The 26,556-nt window shown below is 30.0% G+C and overlaps 4 protein-coding genes across 4 annotated transcripts; 3 read left to right on the forward strand and 1 right to left on the reverse strand.

The window, feature by feature from the left end:
* The first annotated feature begins 3,880 nt into the window (after positions 1 to 3,880).
* Positions 3,881 to 4,453, forward strand: LOC114378749 (LOB domain-containing protein 2). The gene has a single exon (XM_028337376.1). It carries the CDS (start codon positions 3,881 to 3,883, stop codon positions 4,451 to 4,453), a length of 573 nt encoding a protein of 190 aa, XP_028193177.1.
* Positions 4,454 to 9,918: 5,465 nt separating this feature from the next.
* On the forward strand, positions 9,919 to 14,235 carry LOC114380563 (glucosidase 2 subunit beta-like). Its single transcript, XM_028339678.1, has 6 exons — positions 9,919 to 10,094; positions 10,259 to 10,372; positions 10,868 to 10,963; positions 11,538 to 11,684; positions 11,762 to 11,905; positions 13,284 to 14,235. The coding sequence occupies exons 1-5, from the start codon at positions 9,989 to 9,991 to the stop codon at positions 11,863 to 11,865; spliced, it is 567 nt and encodes a 188-aa protein (XP_028195479.1). The 5' UTR covers positions 9,919 to 9,988; the 3' UTR covers positions 11,866 to 11,905; positions 13,284 to 14,235.
* An 829-nt stretch (positions 14,236 to 15,064) lies between these two features.
* LOC114378750 (ervatamin-B) lies at positions 15,065 to 16,472 on the reverse strand. The gene is given in 6 exon segments (XM_028337377.1): positions 15,065 to 15,367; positions 15,369 to 15,535; positions 15,537 to 15,700; positions 16,034 to 16,230; positions 16,232 to 16,310; positions 16,313 to 16,472. Coding segments are annotated over 6 exon segments (1,032 nt in total). The 3' UTR covers positions 15,065 to 15,102.
* Positions 16,473 to 22,534: 6,062 nt separating this feature from the next.
* Positions 22,535 to 26,270, forward strand: LOC114378413 (basic leucine zipper 61-like). The gene is made up of 4 exons (XM_028337005.1): positions 22,535 to 23,584; positions 23,891 to 23,981; positions 24,098 to 24,224; positions 25,078 to 26,270. The coding sequence occupies exons 1-4, from the start codon at positions 22,986 to 22,988 to the stop codon at positions 25,251 to 25,253; spliced, it is 993 nt and encodes a 330-aa protein (XP_028192806.1). The 5' UTR covers positions 22,535 to 22,985; the 3' UTR covers positions 25,254 to 26,270.
* The last annotated feature ends 286 nt before the right edge of the window (positions 26,271 to 26,556 follow it).

Consider the following 26,556-nt stretch of genomic DNA (forward strand, 5'->3'; position numbering starts at 1 on the left):
TAAAGTTATTTTAATGATAATAAAGATAATAATATATAGATATTTATTTTTTTTTATTTTTAAAAATGTTAGAAATTAATTTAATTAATAAAATTTTATTTTAATAATTATTTGTAAATAATATATGTAATACTAATATAAAATTTAAATATTAGTTTTAAATAATATAATATTTAAGTTATTCTATATTACATAATTATATATATATATATATATATATATATATATATATATATATTATCTATTAAGGTTAAAAAATTCACCCAAAAAAATCCATAAAGGTTAATAATGTTTTATTATTTATGGACATTACATCTAAATAGAAATTGTAGGCAGAAGTAATTTTTTAGTTTTTTTTTTCTTTTTTGTTCTATCAATTTTATTTAAGTAAATGATATGGTGAGCCAAATTGACTATTTTTAATATGCAATTCCTAGTTAAATGGAGAGAGATTTCATTTTCTTGAAAATACAGGGTATGAGAGAAAAATACTACCTCCCTAAGTCTATTTTTCCATTATGTTTTGTTGTTTATTTTTTTTTATAAGATTCTCTTCTAATCGTTTAGTATATTAATTATGTTTTTTATAAGCTTAATTATATATTTAGCCTCTTAATTATTATCTAAAGTTCAATTAAGTTCCTTGATTGTTAAAATATTTAATCGGTTCCTTAATTGTTTGAATCACAATAATCATAGATTTCCGTCAATTTTTTTTAATAATGTTGACCATCAGAATTCTCTTTTCATGTTCTGACCTTTCGTATATTCCTTCCTCCACCACCAAGAAAATATAGAGTAATAAGAATATTTAAATAGATTTGATTTTTTATTAGATTATAAGAATCGATGGATAAATAATGCATCCCTAGAAATGTATAAAAAGTTTTATAATATAAAATTATAATGTATGTAGAAAATTATATAAAATCATCAAATCAATTAAAGTTGTTTCTCTAAAACCATATTTTTTTTCTTTGGTTTGGAAGACTCCCTTGTTTTCTTTGTTTGAGGGAACTATTATAAAAAAAAATCAAAATATAAACAGAATTATATATATATATATATATATATATATATATATATATATATATATATATATATATATATATATATATATATAAAATACAATTTGACAACCTATATAAGTCACGCATCAGACAATAAACTGCATCGACTAGGAGCAAAGCCAAATAAGCTCTCCATCAACCTACTTTGAGAGTTTACTCACATAACAACTAATTTGTTTAATTTTTAATAATTAAAGAGCTTAAAAATAATTAAAAAAATGCAAAAGGAGAATAATCATTGTGACTTGTAAGCTACAATTTAAGATGAAGACTAATTTTGAAAGTTATAATTCCAAATTTTAGTTGTTTTCATGGGGGAAAAGTTGTTTATAAGATAAGCTGTTTTGGACATAAGTTGAAATTTGTATAAAGTTTTTTTTCTTTCTAAGAAATAATTTGTTTTTATAATATGAAAATTTGTAACTTAGGATTATTTTCCAATAACTTGTTTTTCTCAATTTTTTTTAATACTCTTTTACTATGTAAAAGCTCATTTTTGTGGCACCAAAATGAAAATAATTATTTTCAAACCACTTTTTAGCAAACAAAATTTGATTATAATTATAATCGATTGTAAAAATATTCGATTATACAAATAATATAATCAATTATTTAAGTAATCTAATTTTTTCCATTGTCCCAAACACATAAGTTTTAAAATAATAAATTTAAATAAAAAAAATAAAAGGAGATCTACACATTAATTTAATTATTTTGTGTGTGTGTGTATATATATATATATATATATATATATATATATATAATATTTTTTGAGAGAATTTAAGTAAAATAATTAATAAAATTATATAATTTAGGTTTACTTTCGTAATTTTGAAAATTATTTTCCAAACACTAGAGAAATAGATATTTTGTACATATGACATTTATAGTTTACAACTCTTCTCAAAGAGATTATGATAATATATATAAAAATATTAGACTTACCAAATTGCCTCACGTCAAGAACATGCCAAATGATTATTTTCAAGATTTTCTTCGCAAAAGTTGCATGGGCAACCCCTAAAAGCTTAATCAGTCAACAACATACAACATACTAAGGAGATTCGGTTAAGAAAATGAAGTGAATATATATAACATTGGCATGAAAAATTGAGTTTAACGTATTATGTATTGTCTCATTGTTTCATAACTTTGACGCATCAAGTGTTAAAATTAACCTATATATTGCCTATTGTAATAAAATATTACTAATATATGAGTCTAAAATTTGAGTTTAATTATTGTGTAGGATAAAATTTAGCCTATCAATAAATGAAAAGCATCATTTGTATTACTTTTAAAATTATTACTGTTATTATTAAAATTAACAAATTTATTATACATACATCATACTTTATTCTGAAAAACAAATTTGATGATTCTGGATAAAAATGATTATATATGATTGAATGACAATTAAAAAACTTTTACGCCTACCAATCCATTCTAATTAAATTCTTAAAAATTAAACTCAATAAATAAATATTTTTTTAAAAAATTGTTAATCTAAGAAAAAAAATAATCCAAAAAGTAAGGTGATCACCGAATATTATTGTTGTTACTGTGTAAATAATTACTTCATAACTCTTTCTCTCTCTCCCCCATTAAGACAAACACGTACGTGAATATCTCCTAACAAATTGAGTGGAACCCTTCATCTAGAGTTTACTTAGACTTCTTCCTACAAGATGCATAAATAATTATCACTCCAAGAGACATGAAACTTAACCATCTTTTCATGCTCTACCTAAAAAAACAATATTTTTCCCTTGCATAACTGGGTACATATATGGATATGATATTGATTTTTCATTCACTTGAAGACAATTACAACTTTATGGTCAAGGTTTGTATCTTACATTTTACTATATTTTCTTTTCTGTCTCGATGTTTTTCTTCTAAAAAGAAGAAATATGTTTGGATTTTTTGCAACCAAATTTCTGTAAAGCTACAATTTGCAAAATTTGGATCATTTATTAATTGTTGAAGTAGTAGTTAATAAAGGAGAGTGTAACCAATAACCAAATTTTTTGTTGCATAGAAAATCATGTTGCAAATGCAGCAAATGATCTACATTTAAGATATGTTTGCATTATCATATGAATTCCCTTGAAATATGTGCATGGCCCCCTAGAATGCGCTGCATGCAAGCATTATCATACTCTTCCTCTCATTCAAGTTTTTCTATTGGTTCTTTTAAATCATTAGTACATAGTAAAACAATTAACAACTCAAAAAAAAGATAATTATACATTATACATATAGTTTTAGATGATACATAAATTGTTGCAGCAAAATTAGATAATTGCATTCTTCAAAAGCATCTTTTATTGTTTATTTTTCATTTTATTTATCTTTTAAAGATTTAGTAATGGAAATGGGGAGAGTAGGATATAAATTGAATTGTATAACATTTTATTGGATGAAGAATTAAGTTTTGCATATGTTATCAATCATTTTGGTGTTTCAACCTTTTGCTACCAAACTTTTTCTTCATAAAAGAATATTAAATATATGAAATTATTACGTATTTTGAACTTAAAAATTCCTCCTATGATGAGAAAATAATTTATGTGATGAAACTGAAAAGAAATTTTACACTATCATCCCATCCCATTACGAGTGTTATGTATAATAAATTTATTGATTTTTATAATAATTATTTTGAAAGTCAAATTTATTACAAATTCTAATTAAGTAATTGTATAGTTTTTTTACACTATATAAAAATAATTATTATAAGTATGATTGATTATATCATATTTACTTAAAATATCTTCACAGGATATATGCAAAGAAATAATAGTGGAATGCATCCGGCATGTGCAGCATGCAAGCATCAAAGGAAGAAATGCAGTGAAAACTGTATATTGGAACCTTACTTTCCATCGAATAGAAGTCGTGAGTTCTATGCTGTGCACAAGGTTTTTGGTGTTAGCAACATAACCAAGTTGGTAAAGAATGCTAAAGAGGAAGATAGAAGAAAAGTTGTGGACTCATTGATATGGGAAGCATGTTGTAGGCAAAGGGACCCTATACAAGGTCCTTATGGAGAGTACACAAAAGTTTACAATGAGTATAAGAAAGTGTTGGATGAAATTAAGAGATTCAGAAGCCAAAACCAACTTTTGCAAATTCCCTCTCTAGGGTTTAAGTCTGTACAAGATTTGATTGCTTGCAATGGAACCAAAGGGGAACACAAAGCGTCAGTTAATAATGCATCAAATTATCTTCATGGGAAAAAGAATGGTATTATTGATACTAATATTTATAATACTTATTGTTCGAATTATTTGCTAGAGTTTCAGAATATAAGGCCAGAAGTTGTCATACCGTTTCAGCAACACTCTCAACCATACTACATTACAGGTATCAATCTTTGATTTTTATTACATTAAATTGATGAGTTCAATTTTCTTTTTCCTTTATGAGGTTTGGGATGACACAACTACATAATGTGGTTTCAAGTTTGTTATTTTATCTTGTGATTAGTTTTACTAAAAGGTATGTTTGGAGGTTAAGATACAATATATATAGCAATAGATGAAATAATAAAACAAGATCAAAGTAAGAGAATACGATGGTGATAATTGTAGGAACATCACAAATAATAGTGATTGTGGTGGTAAAGATGGAGATATGGGTAATAGTAGTGATGAAAGTGATAATAAACATAACACTGATAGATGTAATAATAATAGTGATTAAGTAGTGGATAATGACAATGATGAGGTGGCAGTAGTGTCAGTGATGGTGGTAAAGTTAATGGTAACAATAGTGATATGATTGATGGTAGATGATAGCAACAATAATAAATATAAATAATTTTGGCTTAATGAGACTCGTACCTATGAGTATCCGTTCAAATCCGTTTCAATTTTGACGGGAAATACTCGAGTTGACCGGCTATGGGTTCGGGTTTAGGAATTACCCGACTTTTTTAATCGGGGTCGGGGTTGGGGTTGGGGTCGGGGATGTCACTACCTGTCCCATACCCATTTCCGTACCCGTCCCGATGATGAAATTATTAAAATTTTATTAATTGCTTGTTAATTTTTTTTTATAATTTTTACATAATTTAAGATTATTTTTCTTGATGATTTTTGTAGACAAATGCATTGCAAAGAATTTATTGATATATAAGTAGTTAAAAATAAATGTAACAATCAATTTATTTTTTTAAAAAAAATCAGATTTTTAATATAATTTTTTTACAAAAAAAAAACTTTTTTTACAAATGTGAACCAGGGACGGAGCGGGGACGGGGATACCCGATACCTAACAGATACGGGGATGAGATAACAAATTTTAACCCATCAAATATTGGGAACAAATAAGAGTATAGGTTGAAAAGTTGGAGTCGAGGACTAAGGAGGAAATACCCATCCCCGCCCCACCCTGTTGTCATATCTAACAATGACAAGTGCATGGAGGTAAAAAAGAATAATGTTTATCCTATCATTCTTTTTATTTGAACTCCCCTACGATGTAACATTGTAACTAATAACCATTGATAATATATTAATTGGTTCACCAAATGGTTTAAAATAAAATAGGATAAATTATCTTATCTTGTGAAACCATTAAACCAACCCTAATTCCTAAACTTTAAAGCTAAAGCAATTTAGAATCATGATTTCAACAATCCTTTTTTAGATTTTAGGATTTTCTTAATCCTAGTGTAATATTGAGATGATAATTATTTTAATCTACTAGAATTAATCTAGAGGTAGGAGATACAGGTAGTTTGTACAAGGTTCAAATCTTGTTGACATTATTATAACATAAATAATACTATATTTATTTTAGAATGAAATGAACAATTACGAAAAAGTATATATTAAATTATTTTTATATTATTAAATATAATAAATACTTTCATTTTCTTTTTAAAAAATTATAGTCTTGATTCTTCAAATAGCAATGTTCTAAGGATGAATTTATCATTTTTTTAAATTAGAGTATATGGTAGCATATATGTAACATGTTTTTTTTTAAGAGTGAGTTTATGTGCATGTGAGAGAGAGATATTACCTCTAATCTAATGTGTGTGTGATAATACCTCTGAGATATGTTAATTAATTTGATTTTTTTTAATGATACAATTTGGTACTTCTACATAAAAAAAAAACTTATTTTACTCCCGTATTAACAACAATTTTTAAAAATAGTATTTGATTTGAATCCATCGTGTTACACATTTACACCATCCTTTCCCTTATTTGTGTTACACATTTACTCCCATATGTGTGTATCTCTTCCCAGCATGTGACATGTGAATTTTTTCTTTTATAGCAACCAACTCATCTTTTGATGCAAAACACGTTCAACATTACAAGGCAACTAATGAGAACATGATTGGGAACTACCATAGCAACTAGAAACCCTGCATGTGACGGGTGCTTTTAGTTTAGTCTTCGGGTGTATAAGAAATAATTTAGCTCTTGGTAATTACAATTCCATCTGGTACTTGACACACAAAACAAATGTTTTATATATACACCACTTCAGTCTATAACTCAAACCAAAAACAAATAACATCATAGCTAGGAAATGTAGTCTTTAATAATTTTTGAATTTTTTAATCATAAAAACAATTAATTGAGTTTTTGTTATGTTTCAAATTTTTTAGGCGATCAATTCAATCAATGAACGCCAGGACAAGGAAGATGTCATATGGGGTGACTGCCATGCATAGTTCTGTATATTTGATACAGATGATCAACATTGTCACAAGGATGCATTTAGAATATGAATTTCAAAATTGAGAGATTTGAAAGAAGAGTTTAATTTTTATTGAGAGATTTGAAAGAAGAGTTTAATTTTTATGTATTGTTAGTGTAATTTTACATTATTAATTAATTAAAATCATTCTAAGTATGCCTTTACAATACTTATTATAAAAAAAACACTATTTTATAATTAGATGAAAGTTTAACGTAAATTTACATTACTAATTTATTTGAAATAAATTGTTAAAAATAGTATAAAAAAATGATAATCTTCTTATCTTTGTTATTACTATTCAAGTTTATCTTTTTACCTTCGCATAGCGAAGAGCCTCTGGGCAATGGGGTACGAAGTTTTATTGTTGAAACGAGATATATGAGTTAAACATTGCATTTGGCTCATCTAAATTACAATCTTCTCTTGGACAAAATACTAAGTCACAAGTTTGCCTTTGACTTAAACATTTAACTCACTTATACTATGCAAAGAAATAACTTTATCAAGATAGAAAGTTAAGATGAATTTTAACACCTATAAAAAAGAATTATTTTGTCAATAATGATTCTTTGTCTAGCCAAACTACTATTATTAAAACTATGGGACAACTTTGGATTTGTTAACAAAATGGGCCAAATTGCCCCACTTGACCCTAGGCCACGTGAACGAGGGCCAAAAATGCCCCATAAGGCTAAAAAGACTACAAGGCCTTGTGGATTAGGGCAACCCATGGGCCTTAAACTTAAAACTATGATCCATGACTAAGTTGAAGAGACTCTAATTGAGGTTGAGCTAAATATACACTAATTGAGATAGTGTTGAATATGTCTTGGTTGAGACCATGATAAAGATGCTTTAGATGTCGTCAAGACAAAAATGATCTACCTAAAATTATGGTGAAAATACTTTGATTGAAGTCGAGGTGAAATTACTCTTGTCAAGAAGCCAAGGTGAAATTACTCTTGTCAAGACCAAGTTGAAGATATACTAAATAAGACTAAGTTAAAGATACTTTGGTTTAAGACGAGCCAAAGATACTATGGCTCAGGCCAACTTGGATATACTATTGCCAAGGCTGAGCTAGAGATGTTCTGCTTGATGTTGAGTTGAAATTCATTTAGTTGAGGCCGAGGTGAAGATACTCTAGCTAAGGCTGAGCTGAAGATGCTTTGGTCAAGGTTGAGCTCAAGTTACTTTGGTTAAGGGTGAGATGAAGATACTCTAGTTCAGACATAGTTGAAGGTACTCTGGTCAAGGTCAGGTTGAAATTATTTTGGTTGAGATTGAGATGAAGATACTCTATTTGAGTATAAGTTAAAGATACTTTTGTTGATGTTGGGGTGAAGTTACTTTGGCTAAGGTTGAGGGTAAGATACTACAGTAGGGGTTGAGGTAAAATTGTTCAAGTCAAATTGAAGACACATTGATTGAGGTTGAGTTGAAGATACTCTAGCTAAACTTGACTTGAAGATGCTTCAAACTAGGGCGAGGTGGAGATGCTTTAGTCAAGGTTGAGTTGAAGATATTTTGGACGAAATAGAGCAAAAGATACTTTTGCCGAAGCCAAGGCAAAATTACTTTGGCCTAAATCAAGTTAAAGACACTCTAGCTGAGGTTGAAATGAAATTGCTTTTACCCAGACTAAGTTGATGATACTCCGACTGAGGTTGAGCTAAAGGTACTGTGATGAGACTAAGGTGAAATTATTCTAGTTGAAGCCAAGTTGAAGATACTTTAGGCAAGGTCAAGGTGAAATTACGCTCACATTATGTTCTAAATTGAGTTGACAATATTTTTTTATATTTCTACACTAACTCATCTTTATGTTTGAAAACATTACATTGATACCCCTCATATGTTACACCAACAACCCTTTAATGTTTGAAAACATTACACTTACATTCTCTTATGTATTACATTAATACCCCCTATAAGGGATGCTATTGTAATGGTTAAAAAAGGAGGTGTTTGTGTGATTTCGCAAAACCTAAGGGGTGATTAATGTAATTTACTCTAAAAAATTCCTATAATAAATCATGAAAGTTATTTTTTTTTCTTACATTAATTTATTTTGAGACATAAACTAATTCGTTTTAAAGAGTAGAAATCACTGAAATAGATTTTATCTCTCTCAACAAAATTTTCGTCATGCACATGACCGGAAATCATATCCCAATTAACACACTTAAGAAATCTAACTATCTACCAAGTATGCTAACCATGAAAAGTTATTTTCTAACAAGTACAATTTCCATTTTTTACTTATTTTTTATTTAAATTATTTTAAATTTTAAAAAATATTTCTAAAAAAGTTAACCAAATATGTTTGTAAATATACTCTAAAATAACATTTCTAGTTATAATATTGCTAGAAATGTACCAACAATAAAATTGAACTCCCTCCCCTTTAAGCAAATTTGAGTTATGTGGTGTGGATAAAAAAATTTGGTTGTAAAGATTGGTCATTGACAGTCGTGGTAAATATTCCCTTTGTTTTTTTTTTATAAACAATTTTTTTTTCAAATATAAATAAATTTTAACTATTTTTGTTTTATTTAATAAGATTCTTTAAAATATTCTTAATTTAAGAGGGATTTGTATTTGATATTAAATTGCAATGAAAGATAATTTAGAAAAAATATTTACTTTTAAATTGAAATTGATACAATTTACTAGTAACCAAGTTAACTAATTTTCTTAATAACTATAAAATCAATTGCTATTTTAGTTTATAAATGAAAATTGAGGGATTACTTCGTATTTATGTCATTCTGCCAAAAAAGAAAAATTAAGATAAATAGTTAAAGTCATTTCTAAAAGGATAGTTAATTTATGAAAGATGAAAATTTTTAATTTGATAGCTGAATATGACAAATTAATCTCGTATATAATTTAGTCTTAAATTTTATAACTTAACGATAAATTGATCATAAAAAATATAATTATTATTAAATTAATCATTAAACATTACACTTTAATAATAAAATAATATCTCAAACTTAACTGTTTTAATTTATCACACCTTTTACCTGTTTTAAAATTAAATTTATATTTTCCACACGTCCATGAATGTAAAAATGATTGCTAGTATCAAACCCGCCCTAGATAAAGTCAAGTCAAGTCAACAAAATCCCGAGCCTCGAAAATCGAAAGTGAACACCCTCTCATCTCATTCATTCTCCCACAAAGACATGGACTCGCATTGCCTCTTACGTTTCCGCTTCGCATGTTTTGTTCTCTTCGCTTCCGTCGCATGTTGCTTTTCACACCCTTCTCTCCTCGGTATACACCCTCTAGGTAGGTCCCCTTGTACCCCGCTTCAAAACACCTAAGCTTGAATCTTTTCCCAAGTGGGTGTTCAACCCAAGTCACACGTTGCAGCTCCCACAAAATCATTTTGCTCTTATTTGTATGTATATTTTGATTATTTTGATGAGTCTCGAATTGGGTTTTGGGTGCAGATGAGAAATATTACAACTCTGAGGTGATCAAGTGCAGGGATGGATCAAAATCCTTCTCCAGAGACCGTCTCAATGACAATTTCTGTGATTGTCCTGATGGCACTGATGAGCCTGGTATGTATGCCAGATGATGAATTTTATGGTTGTGTTATTTCCTATTTGCAGATGATTTTATGATTCAGAGAGATTTGAAAAGGATGAAACTTTGATGCAATCCTATAGGTATTCTTAGTGCTGTTTTCTAATTAGAATTGGAGTTTTAGTGCGATAATTTGAGTAATAAAGGTTTCATTAAAGGTCAACATAGATTGTTGAGGTGAAACACCAATTCCGATTGGAGAGCAACACCAAAAGCACCTATTAAACTGCTTTTTAGTTTTGTTCAAATTGGATATCAGACAAGACAAATATTTGTTTATCTTAAGCCGTAGTTTTTAATATCATTGACTTTTATTCTTTGATCATATGCTGAATGTTGATACTTTGATTGTTTTTCTAGCTTTCAATATTTTTTCTTACTTTTTCATGTACATCACTGTAGCAAAATAATGAGGTGGATTTTCATACCATTTATAACTTGTTAGGGTGTTGTTGTTCATTTTACTACAGGAACTTCAGCTTGCCCCAACGGAAAATTTTATTGCAGAAACCTAGGTAGCAAGCCGCAGTTTATAGTTTCTTCTCATGTTAATGATCATTTTTGTGGTAAGCATTTTTTCCTGTGTTTTTATACCTTGTACCCCTTTTTCCTGTTTCCCTTTCTGAGTTTTGATCAGGTCTGTTTGGAATAGCACTTTGCACATGTCTTTGGAGGTTTGCCAAGGCAAAATAATGGACTAGATATCTAAGTAGTTACTAGTTACTACCTAAAGCCTAAAGGCTTTGTGTTCTGAAAAAGATGGAGAGTCAACGTTTTCCTTTGAAGTTATCTAGACAGTGAAATGCATAAACATTTCTCAATCTCCATATTTTCTACTACGAATGGATTTGAATGGCCTTTATAAATGAATAAAATTTTGATTGACTTTTGGTATGATGTCTCATTCTGTTCTTGACCTGATTTAAACTCATTACCTATTTGAGATTAAATGATATATAGATTTAAATTCATTAATATCTGAATTTATGTTGCAACTGAGCTGGTTTAACATTTTGAATGAGCAATCTGCCTTCGCATAAATTGGCAATGGAGATTACTTTTCCTTGGGTCAACATATTTAGGCTCTTTCTGCCTTCAACTCTGAGTTCCACTTCTAATTTTCATTCAATATTGCTGCAGATTGTTGTGATGGGAGTGATGAATATGATGGAATCATTTGTTGCCCAAACACATGTGTCATGGGTGGGAATGCTGAGTCCACGTTTAGCAATTGCAAGTCAGAAGCAAGTCAAAATGGAGTGAAGTCAGAGGAATCAGTTCATACTGGTAAGCTATTATCCAAGAACTTCTTCCATGTGTTTAGAACCTCATAGGTAAATATAAATGTAAACTTCCTGGTTTAGGTTTGAAGTTGGTGATTATTCTACAAGTGGTTCTGGTTATTTTTCTGGTATTTCTCTGGAGTTTTCGTTGCCGCACCAGATCTAGAAGGAGACATTACCGTTGAATTGAAAGAGACTTTGCTTTTTACCTGACATTGAATGGTGGTAATATTTTAAAATATTTTCTTCATTTTCCCTTTCTGAGTTCTTTGTGATCGTAATTTAATATACTTTTGAATTAGTTGATGTCAGGGTTCATTTCATAAGAACTTTCCATAGTATTTGATGAACAACAGAAACAGTGAGAATTAGGAGAAAGCATCTTGGAATTTATCATCTTTTTAATTTGTTTTCATTCAGGAAAGATACTTAAGAAACCATATATTGCATGCAGTACAACTTAAGATATAAAACCTTTTTCCAAATATATTTTTAAATTGACTGGTTGTTGCTGTATCATTGAGGCATCAGGATTAAGTTGAAGAATATAGATATAATAAGTTTATTCTACAATATGATGCTTCCCTTTGACCATGGCAACTATTTGTGGTAGCTTAACACCTTTTGTTTTTTTACACATTGATGTCTTATTCTCTTAAACTTTCAACATATAATTAATGGTTCTTTAGTATGCTATTCATGCCATGGATATTAGTTTTTTTTTTTTTTTGTTATGGTAGATTTGGCTTAAAAGATCATTATGCTATAAGGCAAGCTTAGCAAACATGCTTATCTATTACTTGTTGCTATTTAATATGAACTTGACTAATTTAATTTAGAGTGGTGTATTTCAATGTTCAGTATATTGGTTCTGTTCATATATTTTACATTGTAATATTTAAATAGTTATATGTTTGTTATTGTTAAATTAGACATAAGTGGCTGTACATTTTTGTGTACATATCATATCACGACTTTTGTTATTGATGTACCAAATGAGTTGTTACTTTATTGTGATTTTATAATTATGTGATAATTTTTCACCAGTGGTAATGTTCCATTCTTTATAACATGATGGAGAAAAAATTGATATTTTATGTGATAAATGAGAGGGTGGCTGACATGGGTGAGTTAGTTATTGGCACTGCTGAGTTCAGAATGGGAACAAAAGGCATAATAGGTCTTGCTAGGCGTAGGAGACTAGGAGTAACCAACTGAGGAAGCCTAAACAACTCTTGTAGGACTATGTTCATTAGTACGGAAATGAGAATATAAGCTAGGGAATGGATGAGAATTGGGGGCACTGAGAATTGTTGTAATCTCATTTTCTACCTTCTGTCTCTTTCCCTTTTTAACTTTCATCTTCTAACTCATATACTATTGTTGATGTTTATCTCTATAGTACTGGTAAACTGGTTATAGTGTGAATCAAATAATACATTACTCCATTCTGATACTCTACTGTTGTTTTCTGTTTACACTGCAATCTTCCATTACATTTTCTCAATCCCTGGCCTTATCTTTTCACATATTTATACTGTCTCTTTAGTCTCTAGGTGCCATATTGATCAGATCTAAGTATCTTTCTGACAAACCTCTGCAGGGTTTCATGTTTGTTATGGTACAAGTCCAGTACTGAATTAATTTATCAACAGCTATGATTAGATCAACAATGCACCAATTTCTTCTTCATTTATGCCCTTTTATGAACCAATGCACTTCAATTAGTCCATGGTCATCATTATAAAACCTAGAGCAGGTTACTGGAGCACAACGGACTCAATGTTCTGGTTGCATTCCAGTTCCTCAAATCCTAGTTTCTCTCATCTGCACCACGAATTCAATGTCTGTCACACAGTCATTTTGTATCTAATATTTTACTTGAGGTGCAATCAATTGGATAACATCTTGACTGTGGGACTTGTAATATATCTACTATCATATCTTCGTACAGTTGATCAGTTGGAGTTGAAGTCCTGAAGGTTATGGATTTAGAGTCACAACATTGTTATGAGTGCAGTTTGCGAGTTCAAGAGTTTCCAAGGCACTGAATTTAATGAATAGTGAAATATGGATCATCCGGCACAAGGAACATTGGTGAAATTGTTGGCAGCACTACGGTCAAACAGGGAAATATATAAAGCTGTTGAGATTATTGATTTCCTGGAGACAGTTATGCCCTACTAGATTTGAAGATTATATTTAGCAGTGACTGAATTTAGTTGTATTTGGCAAGTACATCAAATTACAACGATAGTACAATAACTGTGGTGCACTATTGATACACACACCCACCGGGAAACAATTTAAGAAATTAATTGAAATGGAAAGTTAATCAAATTTGAAGATAGGTTTGGCCAGTATTGGTGAGTGGGAGATGACAGATTTTCATTATAGCTCTTAAATCATAGCTGTTAAATTATTGAGTGGACCAAGTATAGTTCTTAATGCTAAACTGGCTGGCATGTATTGCAATTTGCAATAGGTCCGTGGCATCTGAATTTTGGTGTCGTGATTATTTTTCTCAATCATAATGAATTACACTACTGTAGGATGATCTTGCGCAGAGAAATGTGTCTATTTGCCAAATAATTGGGAGTATGATACATGAAGCCATTAAAAACAAGAGTGAGAGCATATATATCGGAAGTGGATAGAGCATTTTACTATTGAATTAATTTTGTACCAAGGCAAAGAGAATAAGTAAGATAAAATAGATTGCTGTTTGAAAATAATAATAATAATTGAAAATTTTAAGAATGCAATGGACAAAGTTTGAGTAAAATATTATATTTGGTGTTCCTGTACCCACATTTAAAAAAAAAATCCGTTTCCAAATCTATAGGTATGTGAATTGTTGAGTATCTAAGTACCTGTACCCATAGTAATTATTTTCACTTTAATTAAAAAATCAATCAATAAAAATTAATTAAAATACAAATATAAATTAATTAATCAACTATTCAAAGATCTTTCAAATATAATAACCTAACAAATGATTTTGGTCTTTTAAGTAAAGGTGATTTCTCTGATAGATTAATTATCATCAAAACTAATGGGTATTTTTCATTAATATCATATCATAGTCACCAAAAATATAATCATGAAAAATTACAAACATAGCATTATTTTTTAAAATGCAAAGAATTTTATTCATCGGCATACTTGGAACAAAGCATGCTCATCTCCCAAATCTAAGAAAATAGGGGGAAAAAAATCAGTCCACTGATTCTGTTTTACTAACTATTCTTAGTACATATTTACTTCATATAAAATTAAATAACTCATCTATTTTGTCTCCCTTTCGTAGCACTAAACTTTTTTTCCTTTTGTCTATATGCTTGAACTTCTCATGAAATTATCAGTGTACACAAGTTTGTTGAGGTGACAATTTTAATTCTACAACCACAGCACTGGACTACTTAATCCTTGAGAGGGTAACTAGCTTGCATGGCAATGCCACAAGTACCAGCTTTATCAAAAGCATCACGTTTCATCCTAATATAACCAGATTCACCCCAGTCAGCACCCCATGAGTTCTTCACAATCCAATACTTATCAGAAGTTCCTTTGCCGTACCCTACTATAGTCACACCATGATTGAGTTGCTTTCCACAAATGCCAGAGAAAACACCTTTTAAATAAAGCTGAAATGCATGGCCTCCAGCATCAATTGCCACTGACTCGTTGATTAGCAGCAGCAGCTTTAGCTTTGAGCATAGCCTCATCATTAGCAGGTACTTTTACATGCCCACTTATATTGGCTGCATGATGTAAAGCTTTTTCCTTGTTGCATGTGCCATCTACCCCTTCATAAGGGTAGTCTTTGGAAGTGGTTAAACCACCATTCTTTTTATATGAATGCAAATGCTGTGTCCATTAAGCCACCTTCACAGCCTTGGTTTCCATCTTCAACATCACAGTCTCTGAATTCTTGTTCAGAGAGAGAAACCAGCTTCCCTGATTTTATTTTGTTGATTCCTTCCACAGCAGCCACTGCAGAAAATGCCCAACAACTTCCTGCATGAAGACATAACTTGAAACAAGTTATTGTAATTTGTAAGGATGTTCCTTAAGTTGTGTGAAATTTCAGGAGAAAACCATGTGCTATTCTAGTTAAAAAAACTGAGTTAATCAGAAATGACACTTTTTTAACTTTCATTGCCTTTTTAAAGTGTATAATTTACTTGTTCAGGCTCCAAAATCAATAGTGACCATGTTGAAGATTCAAATGAGAATTTATTAAAGGGAAAAAAATGCTTAGTAACATAGCTGAACTGCATAATTTGTGAAATTGAGAAAACATACTTTGGCACCCCTAAAACATGCACTTTTTATTTCAAGAAACTTTACCACAATTGCCTTGATCCTTGATGTCAGATACTGCTCCTTCCTTCCTCCAATCCTTGCTCTCTGGAAGATCCTCATGTTCATGATACATGAATCCTGTATGTGGAAGGAACCTAGTTCCAAAACCCAGATAAGGACTAACAAACTCTTCATTAGTAAGATCTGCAAATTTGTTGTCAGTGAGATTGTAGGAGTTCTTGAGAGTTTTTGCACTCTATATACTCAAGATTTGCTTGGTAAATGCCAAAACGGACCTCCCATTCTTCTTTATCTTTGTAATTCGATCATTTTGTTTAAGCCATCTTTCAAACCTCACCCTCATGGCTTCTAGGTTGGATGAATTATACCAGTGCATTGGAGGACATTCACTTGCACTTATCCATGCATTACAAAAGATAAGAAGATTGAAGATAGTGTAGGTTAATGTGGTAATTGTCTTCATGGCTTTTTCTCAATGCAAATGGAGAATGGGAGCTTGCATTCCTATTTATCATAAACAAACATACTTTCTGTTCTTTTAGAGGCGTTTCAGCCACATAAGTGCCTTCTTATGTTCATGTCTTTCATGCTTGAGAGTTTTAACAAGGCAAAGCTTTTTATTTTACACTTCATTTTCTCTGCATGACCTTAAATTAAGATGTGTTACGTGAATGCCATGGACTGCTTAAGGTTTTACAAGGCAAAATATACTATATAGTTGATAATTATGTGATACATTTGAATGTTAGATAGGTCTTGTCATCAATCAGGAAGTTTCAATTGGTATGAGAAGTTTAGTCTTTCAAATTGTGTATGCAAACGAAAGTTTCAATAGCATTCCTCCTATATAAGAAGCGACTTTCTTAACTTGAGGACTCAATAGAAATTATTGAATGGTTCGGAACTACTATTTGTATATGGTTCTGGTTAATTCGTAAATGACACGTAACTGAATTTTAGTAACTCTTTTCAATAAATTGAAAAACTCGACTTCATAGGCTAAGACTATAAACACCTAATGGTTAATATAACCTAGACCATACAATAATTTCTCAAGATGCACCTCCAAAAGACTTGGCCAAGCCTCTGCTTTCTAATTTGCCAGCTCCTCTGGCTATACCCTTTTTAAGTGATTGCTAACATGAGTCAGACAATGCAGTTTATCAAAGGGCATCAGCTGCTAACATGAGTCAGACAATGCAATTTCTGGGATGTTTGGACCACTGAGTTTACTAGTTTCCCAATTGGTTGAATCGATTAATCTAGTCTAATTTTTAATTTATACATTTCATATAATATTTATTAATTTTTTTCAATGAAACAGTATCTTAGGTACTTTTTTTTAACACATTCTATCTTAACAGTTGAAATTCATAGAAAATAACAAAATTTCATAAATCTCATGTTATATTTAACGATTCTCTCTCTTAATTTTATACTCCTTTCTGACTAAAATATAAACAAAAAAAAAAACTAAATCACTCCTATAATAAAAATAGTTAACATCATTTATTTTTTATAATCTCAATAAAAGAAGTTAATTCATTTCTTAAGCATACATCTTCTACATTAATTACATAGAACGAAAAAAAAATTGTTTAAAATAAGACTCCAATTAAACTGAAGATATTTTGAAAATATTATTATTAAATAGGAAAAAGATAGTTAAAGTCTGCTTATGTTTTAGTCTAACACATCAATTTTTTTTTGCTTATATTTCCATCCAGGGGAATAATTTGAAATAATTAGAGATAATAGTGTGTTTCTAATCTTTCTCCATATTATAATAATGTTTGACTCATCTTGTTTTGTGCTTCTATTTTATTTGAAGGGAGAAAAAGGGAGAAAATGTATCATAAAAGCTCTAAAAACAAAGGGAGCTTTTAAAAAATATATATATGAAAACAGAAAATAAAAAAACTTTGTAAATTACCTTTTAAAAACATTAGTTAACATAATTTATTTTTTATAGTCTCAATAAAAGAAGTTAATTCATTTCTTAAGCATACATCTTCTACATTAATTACATAAAAAAAGAGAAATTTGTTTAAAGTAAAACTTCAATTAAATTAAGGTATTTTGAAGATATTATCATTAAATAGGAAAGAATTAGTTAAAATCTGTCAATGTTTTAATCTAACACGTTGATTTTTTTTTTTTTATATTTCCGTCCAAAGGAATAATTTGGACTAATTAGAGATGATAGTGTGCTTCTAATCCTTCTTCATATTATAATAATGTTTGACTCGTCTTATTCCGTGTTTCTATTCTCTTTGAAGGGTGAAAAATGTATGAAATACATTTTCATAAAAGTTCTAAAAATAAAGGGAGCTTTTAAAAATAGATCAATGAAAACACAAAATATTTTTTTCTAAATTACCTTTTAAAAAGATTAATTAACATCATTTATTTTTATAGTCTCAATAAAAAAGTTAATTCATTTCTTAAGCATACATCTTCTACATTAATTGCATGGAAGGCAAAAAAAAAAGGGAATTTTGTTTAAAGTAAAATCAATTAAATTAAGAATATTTTGAAGATATTATCATTAAATAGAAAATAATTAGTTAAAATCTGGTTAACACATTGATTTTTTATACTTATATTTTTGTCCAAAGGAATAATTTTAAATAATTAGAGATAATAGTGTGTTTCAAATCCTTCTCCATATTATAATAATGTTTGACTGGTCTTATTCTGTGCTTCTATTCTCTTTTGAAGGGAGAAAAATTGTATGAAATACATTTTAATAAAAGCTCTAAAAATAAAGGGAGCTTTTAAAAAAAAAAATCAATGAAAACATAAAATAAAAAACTTTCTAAATTACCTTTTAAGTTCTTTTAGTCATCCTTCTCCTTCTTTATTCCAAATTAAAAACAAGAATACCCACTATACCCAAAATTAAAAACAACTTTAGTATAAAAAATATAAAATTAACAAATCAATTTAAATTTAGTTCTGAAAAATATTTTAAATTTAACTTTAAAGTTTTGAGGTTAAAAAAAAAGGCAAATTACTAACTATGAGGCTATGACTTTTTTTTTCATTTTTTATAAATTTTAAAATATCTGAAAGATAGAATGTAAATAAAATTGTAACAATTTTAATCAAATATTTTTATTACTTTTAAAAGTTATTTTCCTAAAATTTGTTTTAGGCTTAAATAATCGTTAAATTGAATTTAGTGGTTAAAATATTCTACTAGCAACTAAAATATTATTCTGTACTTGTGGAATACACCAAAATACCGACTAGTTCATTTCTAATAAATAATAATCATAATATATCTCTCTCCCTCTCTCAAATATGTACAAGTGGACACATGGGAGCATTAAGTTTATGCAGCACTTGTATTTTGTTTTAATGAACTCATGTTTTTTTTTTTCTTTTTTTACAGATTAATGAACTCATGTTTAAAAATACTGTTGAACACAATTATGTTGTAAATAACAAAGGGAAGTATAATCAATAAGGTCCACACAATTGATAGATAGGTAAATTCTTTAAGTATGCTAATAAGACTTCAATTTCTTTTATTGTATAAATAAAAAAATTATTAAAAAAAGATAAAAATTACTTTTGTGATCTTTATACATCAAGGATTAAATCTCATGATTTTTGATTATGAGTTTCTCATAAAAGAAAAAAGAACAAAAGATTATATATAAAATTATATGCTTTGTCTTTTTAAGTATGTCTCTCACTTTAGATTTAAATAAGTTGATTTTATTTTATTTTAGGTAATTTTTTAATTGAGTTTATGTGTGTACGTATATAATGGTCCTGTTTTGTTATATGTTGTAAATTTCAACGACCTGTCTAATCAGCCTATCTCGAATAAATTCTGTACTTAATAGTTTTCATAACTAACAATTCAATTGAAATGTTTTCCCAGCAAGCCAGGCACACACGAATATATATTATGACATCTTTTATAACCAGAAACATATATATTCAGAATGAATAACTTATCATCAGATAATTTTATTTGAGTGAAATAAGGTTATTATAATAATAAAATTTTCCTTTCAAACTAGTACTAATATAATTATATATTTTATATTTGAACTCAAAATTATTAATTAAATTAAAACAATCTGTTACAAAATATTAATTAAAATATATAATTATATATTTGATGTGTTTAAATTTTTCTATTAATATAATATATTAATTGTTAGTCGGAAATATAATGGCATTAGTTTGCCTCAACGAGAGGTACTATATATAATGATATAAATGAAAATCTATATAGATTTATATATATGGGTACAGTTTGATCTTACTGAGCTAGCCAACTTGCAATTCATATCTCTATTCCAACAATATTATTTTATATGTCGGAGGAGAAGACAAGACCCCACACACATGGATTCTATTAATCAGTATAGAATCCATCCGTGAAGATGCTCCATTGGCAAGCACTTGCTTGATTTAGAATGTGGAAATTTTATATCCCAATAGGCACCTCCCCTAATGATGATTTGAAGCTTTGTCACATATTTTTCTCCATTAGAAAATAAAATCATGAGTTCCACTTAAGATAAGATCATGGAAGAAAGAAGGAACCTAGAAGCACATAGGCACGCATAGATAAGCATACCCAGAGAGAGAGAAGCATATACCCTACATGTGGGAATGGTTTGTGGACAAAGCAAAGAAACCATATATAGTGCAAACAATTCACATGGGCGCATATATAAAATGATCCTTTACAATATAACACCTCTTTCTTCCTCTTCACAGCTATATAAGGTCCCAAATTCCACCAGTCCACACAATTTCTAACTATCTCAATTACTGCACCTAGATATTTTTTATTTTATTTTTTTACCAAACAATAATCACAATTAATTAAATGATTAATAGTGACCCCTCGCACCCCATGCATAATTCCATCCTTAATAAATGTATTCTTAAGCACGTGATCTTTTCTTCTTTTTTTTTTTTTTAAATTAAGATCGTAAGTGTTATTGGTTCTTAGATAAAAATTCCAACCCATATGATTTCAACTGTTCTTAAAATTTTAGTTTTGAAACTCTCGACCTGAGAGTTAATTAGTTTTTTCCGATACATTTCCTCACACGCATAACATGCACTTTTGAGCTCGATATGTGTGGATAATATAGAATATAGTCCATTATTACTTTATAATATAACGTATGTGTTTATTTTAATCTTACAAAATCTAATCTATTTATAAGATGATGACATCTTCATTTATATATTATATCTTGATATTATTTTTAACAGACATGAAACTTATTTTTTTTTTCTTTTTCTGTTCATCAGTAACCACCCCGAGTTATCCTAGAGACATTATTATTTTGGCACAGTACGTCCTCACCATTCATTCAAACCAATTACCTAATTTCGTTCTCATCTTTAGCTGCATTATTTTCACTTCAAGCTTATTTGAACCTGGTTAGTTACGAGTTTGACTCTAACTCCCATCATTTTTAATTACCGTGCCTAATTATTTCAAGAGAAAAAATTGACCAAACAATTTACTCCCTCCATTCTGAAATATAAGTCATTTTAAAAATAAAAATTTGTTTCAAAATATAAGTCATTTTAGAAAATCAAGGAAACATTAAATACATTTCTCTAAGAATACCCTTAATCATTATTAAGAGTGTTATTCTCGAGTTTCATAACTTCAGCTTCCACATGCACGATCTATTTACCATTTCGAAGTATATATTAATCACAGAATCCAACTAACAATAACATTTCCAATATTTAGCCCAAAGTACATAACACTTGCACGGGTGAATTTGTTCCAATGTAGATTACTCACAAAACAGTGACATATTTTTATAAAAAGCTGCAAAGTTTTTTATTTTTTCAAAAACAATGAAAAATGTCAAAGACACTATATTTTCACAAATAGTTAAAGATTGCATAGATTTAAAGATAGTTCAAGGTGATATACAAGATGATGAAGAATAAAATCGATCCTCTCTAGAAGTTAGCATAATAATTAACGAAACTTGTTAATCTTAAAATGCAAGGCACCAAATTGGATTCATCATCATAAGTCTCAATACAAATTATATATTAATTAAATAAAATGATCCATCTTCGTTAAAAAAATACGATTCATCATCATAAGTCTCAATCACATTCTTATAATATCACTCGAACTAATAATTTTGATACTAATTATTAGACATATGGTGAAGGAATTAGGGTAGAGGTAGATATATAATATGGTAATAGTAACAAGGAAGAGGACAAAGGTAAAGTATATAAATGATGAGACTATTATTATAAGGGGCATCCTACTAAAAGGGACGGTCACAAGGGCACGTGGTGGCTGATTCCCACTAGTTATTTTATAATTAAACCACTGGCGACTTTCCAGTAATGCCGTTGAGTTGAGGAGACCCAACCCCTTTCTCTCCTCCCAGCTGTTCTATAGCTGTCCAATCTCTCTCTCTCTCTCCTCCATGTGACCCCACTGCACAAACACATAGATGCAGATACCCCAGAGATTTATTGGGATTTTAAACCCTAAAACAAATTGTTGTTATTATTATTATTTTCCACATATTAAAAAATAAGAAGAAAATAAAAAGTTAGACATCATTATTGTGTGATTTTATCTTGTTCTTCTTCTCCTTGTGGCCTTCTTCCCTCTAACATTCCCTGTGGTTTCTCTGAACATATTTATATAAAGGTTGTGCTATAGCCTTAGAGGCTCATTTGGTTTAATTTGCCTATGTCATATCATATGTACTCCTTTTTTCATTTCCTCTCTCATTTTTGGAGTATTTGATTTGATGTGCATATATATACACACACATTACAGGTATATATATGCTTAGATAATCAAAAAATATATACCAAGTTTTGTGTTTGGTTTATATATATAGTTCTCTCTTTCTCTCTCTTTCATTCTTATTCTTCTTCTTCATCTTCATCTTTTCATCTTCTTGTTAGAGTGTGTTGATTAATTGGTGTGACTCAAAAAATGGCTCAATTGCCACCAAAAATTCCAAACATGACACCCAATTGGCCAGACTTTTCTTCTCTTCACCAAAAGATGCCTTCCCTCCAAACCACGTCATCAAACCAAAACCCTTCATGGGTGGATGAGATTCTTGAGTTCTCAGTGGCGAGGCGCGGGGCCCCCCGGCGGTCGGTGAGCGACTCCGTCACTTTCCTGGAGGCACCATTGCTGGACCACCATCATTGCAAAGGTGGCAGTGTTGTTGGTGGTGGCGGCGGCAACAACGAGTTCGAGAGGTTCGATGATGAACAATTCATGTCCATGTTTAGTGATGAAGCTTCAGGGAACAATAACAATAATAATACCATGATGGCACACACGTTGTCCTCCTCCAACCCTTCTACACCCTCTGATCACAACAGCATCAATGATGAGAAGGAAATGGAAAATAAGGAAGAGGAAGAGAAGAAGCAATTGAAGAATGAATCGGAGGATGAGGATAAAAGCCAATGCAAACAAGAAATCACACAACTTCCCAACAATGATGACAGTAATAATACTAGTAATGCAAATGCAACATGTTCCAGTGAAAAAATCACAGACCCCAAGAGGGTCAAAAGGTAATTAAACATTCATGTCCAATTCTATACTTTTCCTCGTAAACTTGCATTGCATTGGTCCATATATGACTTTAATTTTTTATAATAACAGTTTCTAAAAGAAAATGGATAATGTGTTAATTAAAGCATTAAAATAAACAAATAATGTATGCCGGTATATGTATTTCATGTCCTCCTTTTTCAACAATATTAAAATTGTGACTATTTAGTGTTTACAAGCATGTTCTTCATAATATTGATGTGTAATCTTTTTTTTTGTCCTTTAATTTCATGTGATTAATTCACGATCTCATTTTGCATAATCAGAATCTTGGCAAATAGGCAATCTGCGCAAAGATCAAGAGTGAGGAAGCTGCAATACATATCTGAGCTTGAGCGAAGTGTGACTTCATTACAGGTGAATTTTCTTATATATAAAGTTTTATACAAGGCTTATAATTGGATGTGTAGTAGTAATCAATGTGGTTTTTTCTTTTTTTTTTAATAACCCATTTATTAACTTGGCCAATGAAGGCCGAAGTTTCAGTGTTGTCTCCACGGGCTGCATTTTTGGATCATCAACGTTTGCTTCTGAATGTCGACAACAGTGCTTTGAAGCAAAGAATCGCCGCGCTGGCCCAAGACAAGATTTTCAAAGATGGTACTTGCTTTACGTGTTATCTTTTACTATTAAACTACATCATCTGCCCAAATTTTCTTGTTTAAGAAGCTAATTGCATTACTTATTTATTGATTTTGTTAATGTTGAAAGTAACGGTTGAGTAAGTATCAATTAAGAGTTAATTAAATGTCTCAAAGTCAAACTAAGGCTAAGAACTTGGTGATTAAGATGTAAATTTTCTAAAATTATTATTATCAGTTAGTTTTGTATCTTCTTATGTATAGTACGGGATTAGTTTGTTTTTTCCCTTAAAATATGAAATTAATCTGAGTTATTTTACATACATATCCAATTTGAAGGGTATCAAACTGAAAGTTAGATATATATGTATTACTATCTCTGAAATCTTCTTTATCTTAATTAGTGTCACTTTCATGGACTACACCAGTGCATGATAAAGAGTTAATTTGTAGCTTTATGCTTTTAGTGTTAAGTTCACGAGAAAAAATAGATAATAAATAAAGCAAAATTTAATGTATCTAATCTGTACTTTTCAATTGCACCATTAAGCATGCCACTCCTCGAAGTTGGTCAAGTATATATTCTGGATCATATATAAGATATTAAATAGATTGCACTGTTTGGCTTTTTTTTGGTGCAAGTTAGCATACTAGTATAGTACTTAATTTCATTACTTTATAACTTATAAGGCAGAAGAAACAAGACCAATTAATTATTAAGCTGTACAGACTTATACTGATTTTAGTGAAAAGGATTTGCATGCAAGCATATTTTGATTTGTGTGCTAATCATGCATGTGCCTTGTCATTAAGTAGTTATATTAGACCGCTAACAAAGCATCAAATAATAATGCAATCACGTACTTATGCAGCACATCAAGAAGCACTGAAGAGGGAGATAGAGAGACTGAGGCAAGTTTATCACCAACAAAACATAAAGAAGATGGACAATAATGCTGCAGCGTCACCACCATCCCAGTCCCCATCTCCATCACCAAAACCACGATGTGAAACTCACACTGAAAAGGAACAGCTTATCAATGTTTGAAGTTTGATTTTGAACCCTCCCTTTGAAGACTCACTCACCCTTTATAGACTATGATCAAACATATCAACCACCCAGTGTAAGCTAGTTTAGATGATCTGTGATTCTTTTCAATTTTTCAAAAGAAATTGCAGAATGTTGAAAATGGGAGAAAAGGCAAAAAGAAAATGTAAACAACTTAAATGCATTTATAGATGTTTTTGATATTATCCTCCAATCAAAATTAGAGTTTTCTCTCGATAATATGTTTAATTCATTAAATGTCAACACACATTACAGAAATGAAACCGATTGGAAAACAACACCAAAAACACTTATTGCAATTAAGTTTTGTCAAAAGATAAAAAAAAAATATTTTGTGACTGCTTGTAGCTGTAATAAATGGCATCACGTACTGTTGGGTATCACGTACTGTTGGGTAGAGAGAGGGTGAGAATTTTTATTAGGCAATTGATGATTGATGAAGGGAAATGTTGTTAACCGAGAAGTGAGGGTCACATTACATAATGGGGTGTGGTGAGGCCACATTGGTGGTAAGCTTTTGCTATCAAACTGAGGCAGTCACGTGATTTGTTTACTTTAAAGAAAAGGGGACCACTCAAGTTGCATGATTGGGAATGCAGGGAAACACATGTGCACCAGTGACATCAAAGAGAGGGTGGAAGAAAAAAACAGTTGTGTCTGCTTTAACTAGATGGGAGAGAGAGAGAGAGAGAGAGAGAGAGGTACCTGTCGGAGATTCTTTCAGTTATTTTTTTTATTATTTGTTGTCTTCTTGATTTTTTTTTCAATTTACTTTTTTTTTGGGGGTTTCAATATTCAAGTTGGAAAACAAAGACTGGTGGGCGTGGGTGTTGGGATGGATGAAAGGAAGGTATGTCATTGTCAGTGAAAGTCTTGGCTCCTCTCTGGGTTTTGTTGTACTTTGTGTTACTGCTTTTAAGGGATGTAGTGTAATTATCTTTATTTGACGTGTTAATTTGAGAGGAAAGAAAAATCAAAGTGTAAATATTCAGTTGACTTTGACTCAATTCTCGTACTTTCCAATAAACAAATTAAGATGAAAAATAGTGGCAGTTTTAATTTTATTTGAGGGTGAAAAAGTGAATTTCATCTATGCATCGATATATACAAGTTAACCGTTCTATAACCATGTCATAACTAGGACACTAGGGAGGTTAAACTTTCACAATGGTAATATTGAAAAAGTGAAATTTGGTAAACACTTGATATTAAGGTTTTTTTAATAGCAAAATCAAACTTATTTTATTTCATTGTTAACAAGAGCAACAATAGGTTTTTTTTT

Source organism: Glycine soja, chromosome 12, assembly GCF_004193775.1.
Source record: "Glycine soja cultivar W05 chromosome 12, ASM419377v2, whole genome shotgun sequence".
NCBI classification, from domain to species: domain Eukaryota; kingdom Viridiplantae; phylum Streptophyta; class Magnoliopsida; order Fabales; family Fabaceae; genus Glycine; species Glycine soja.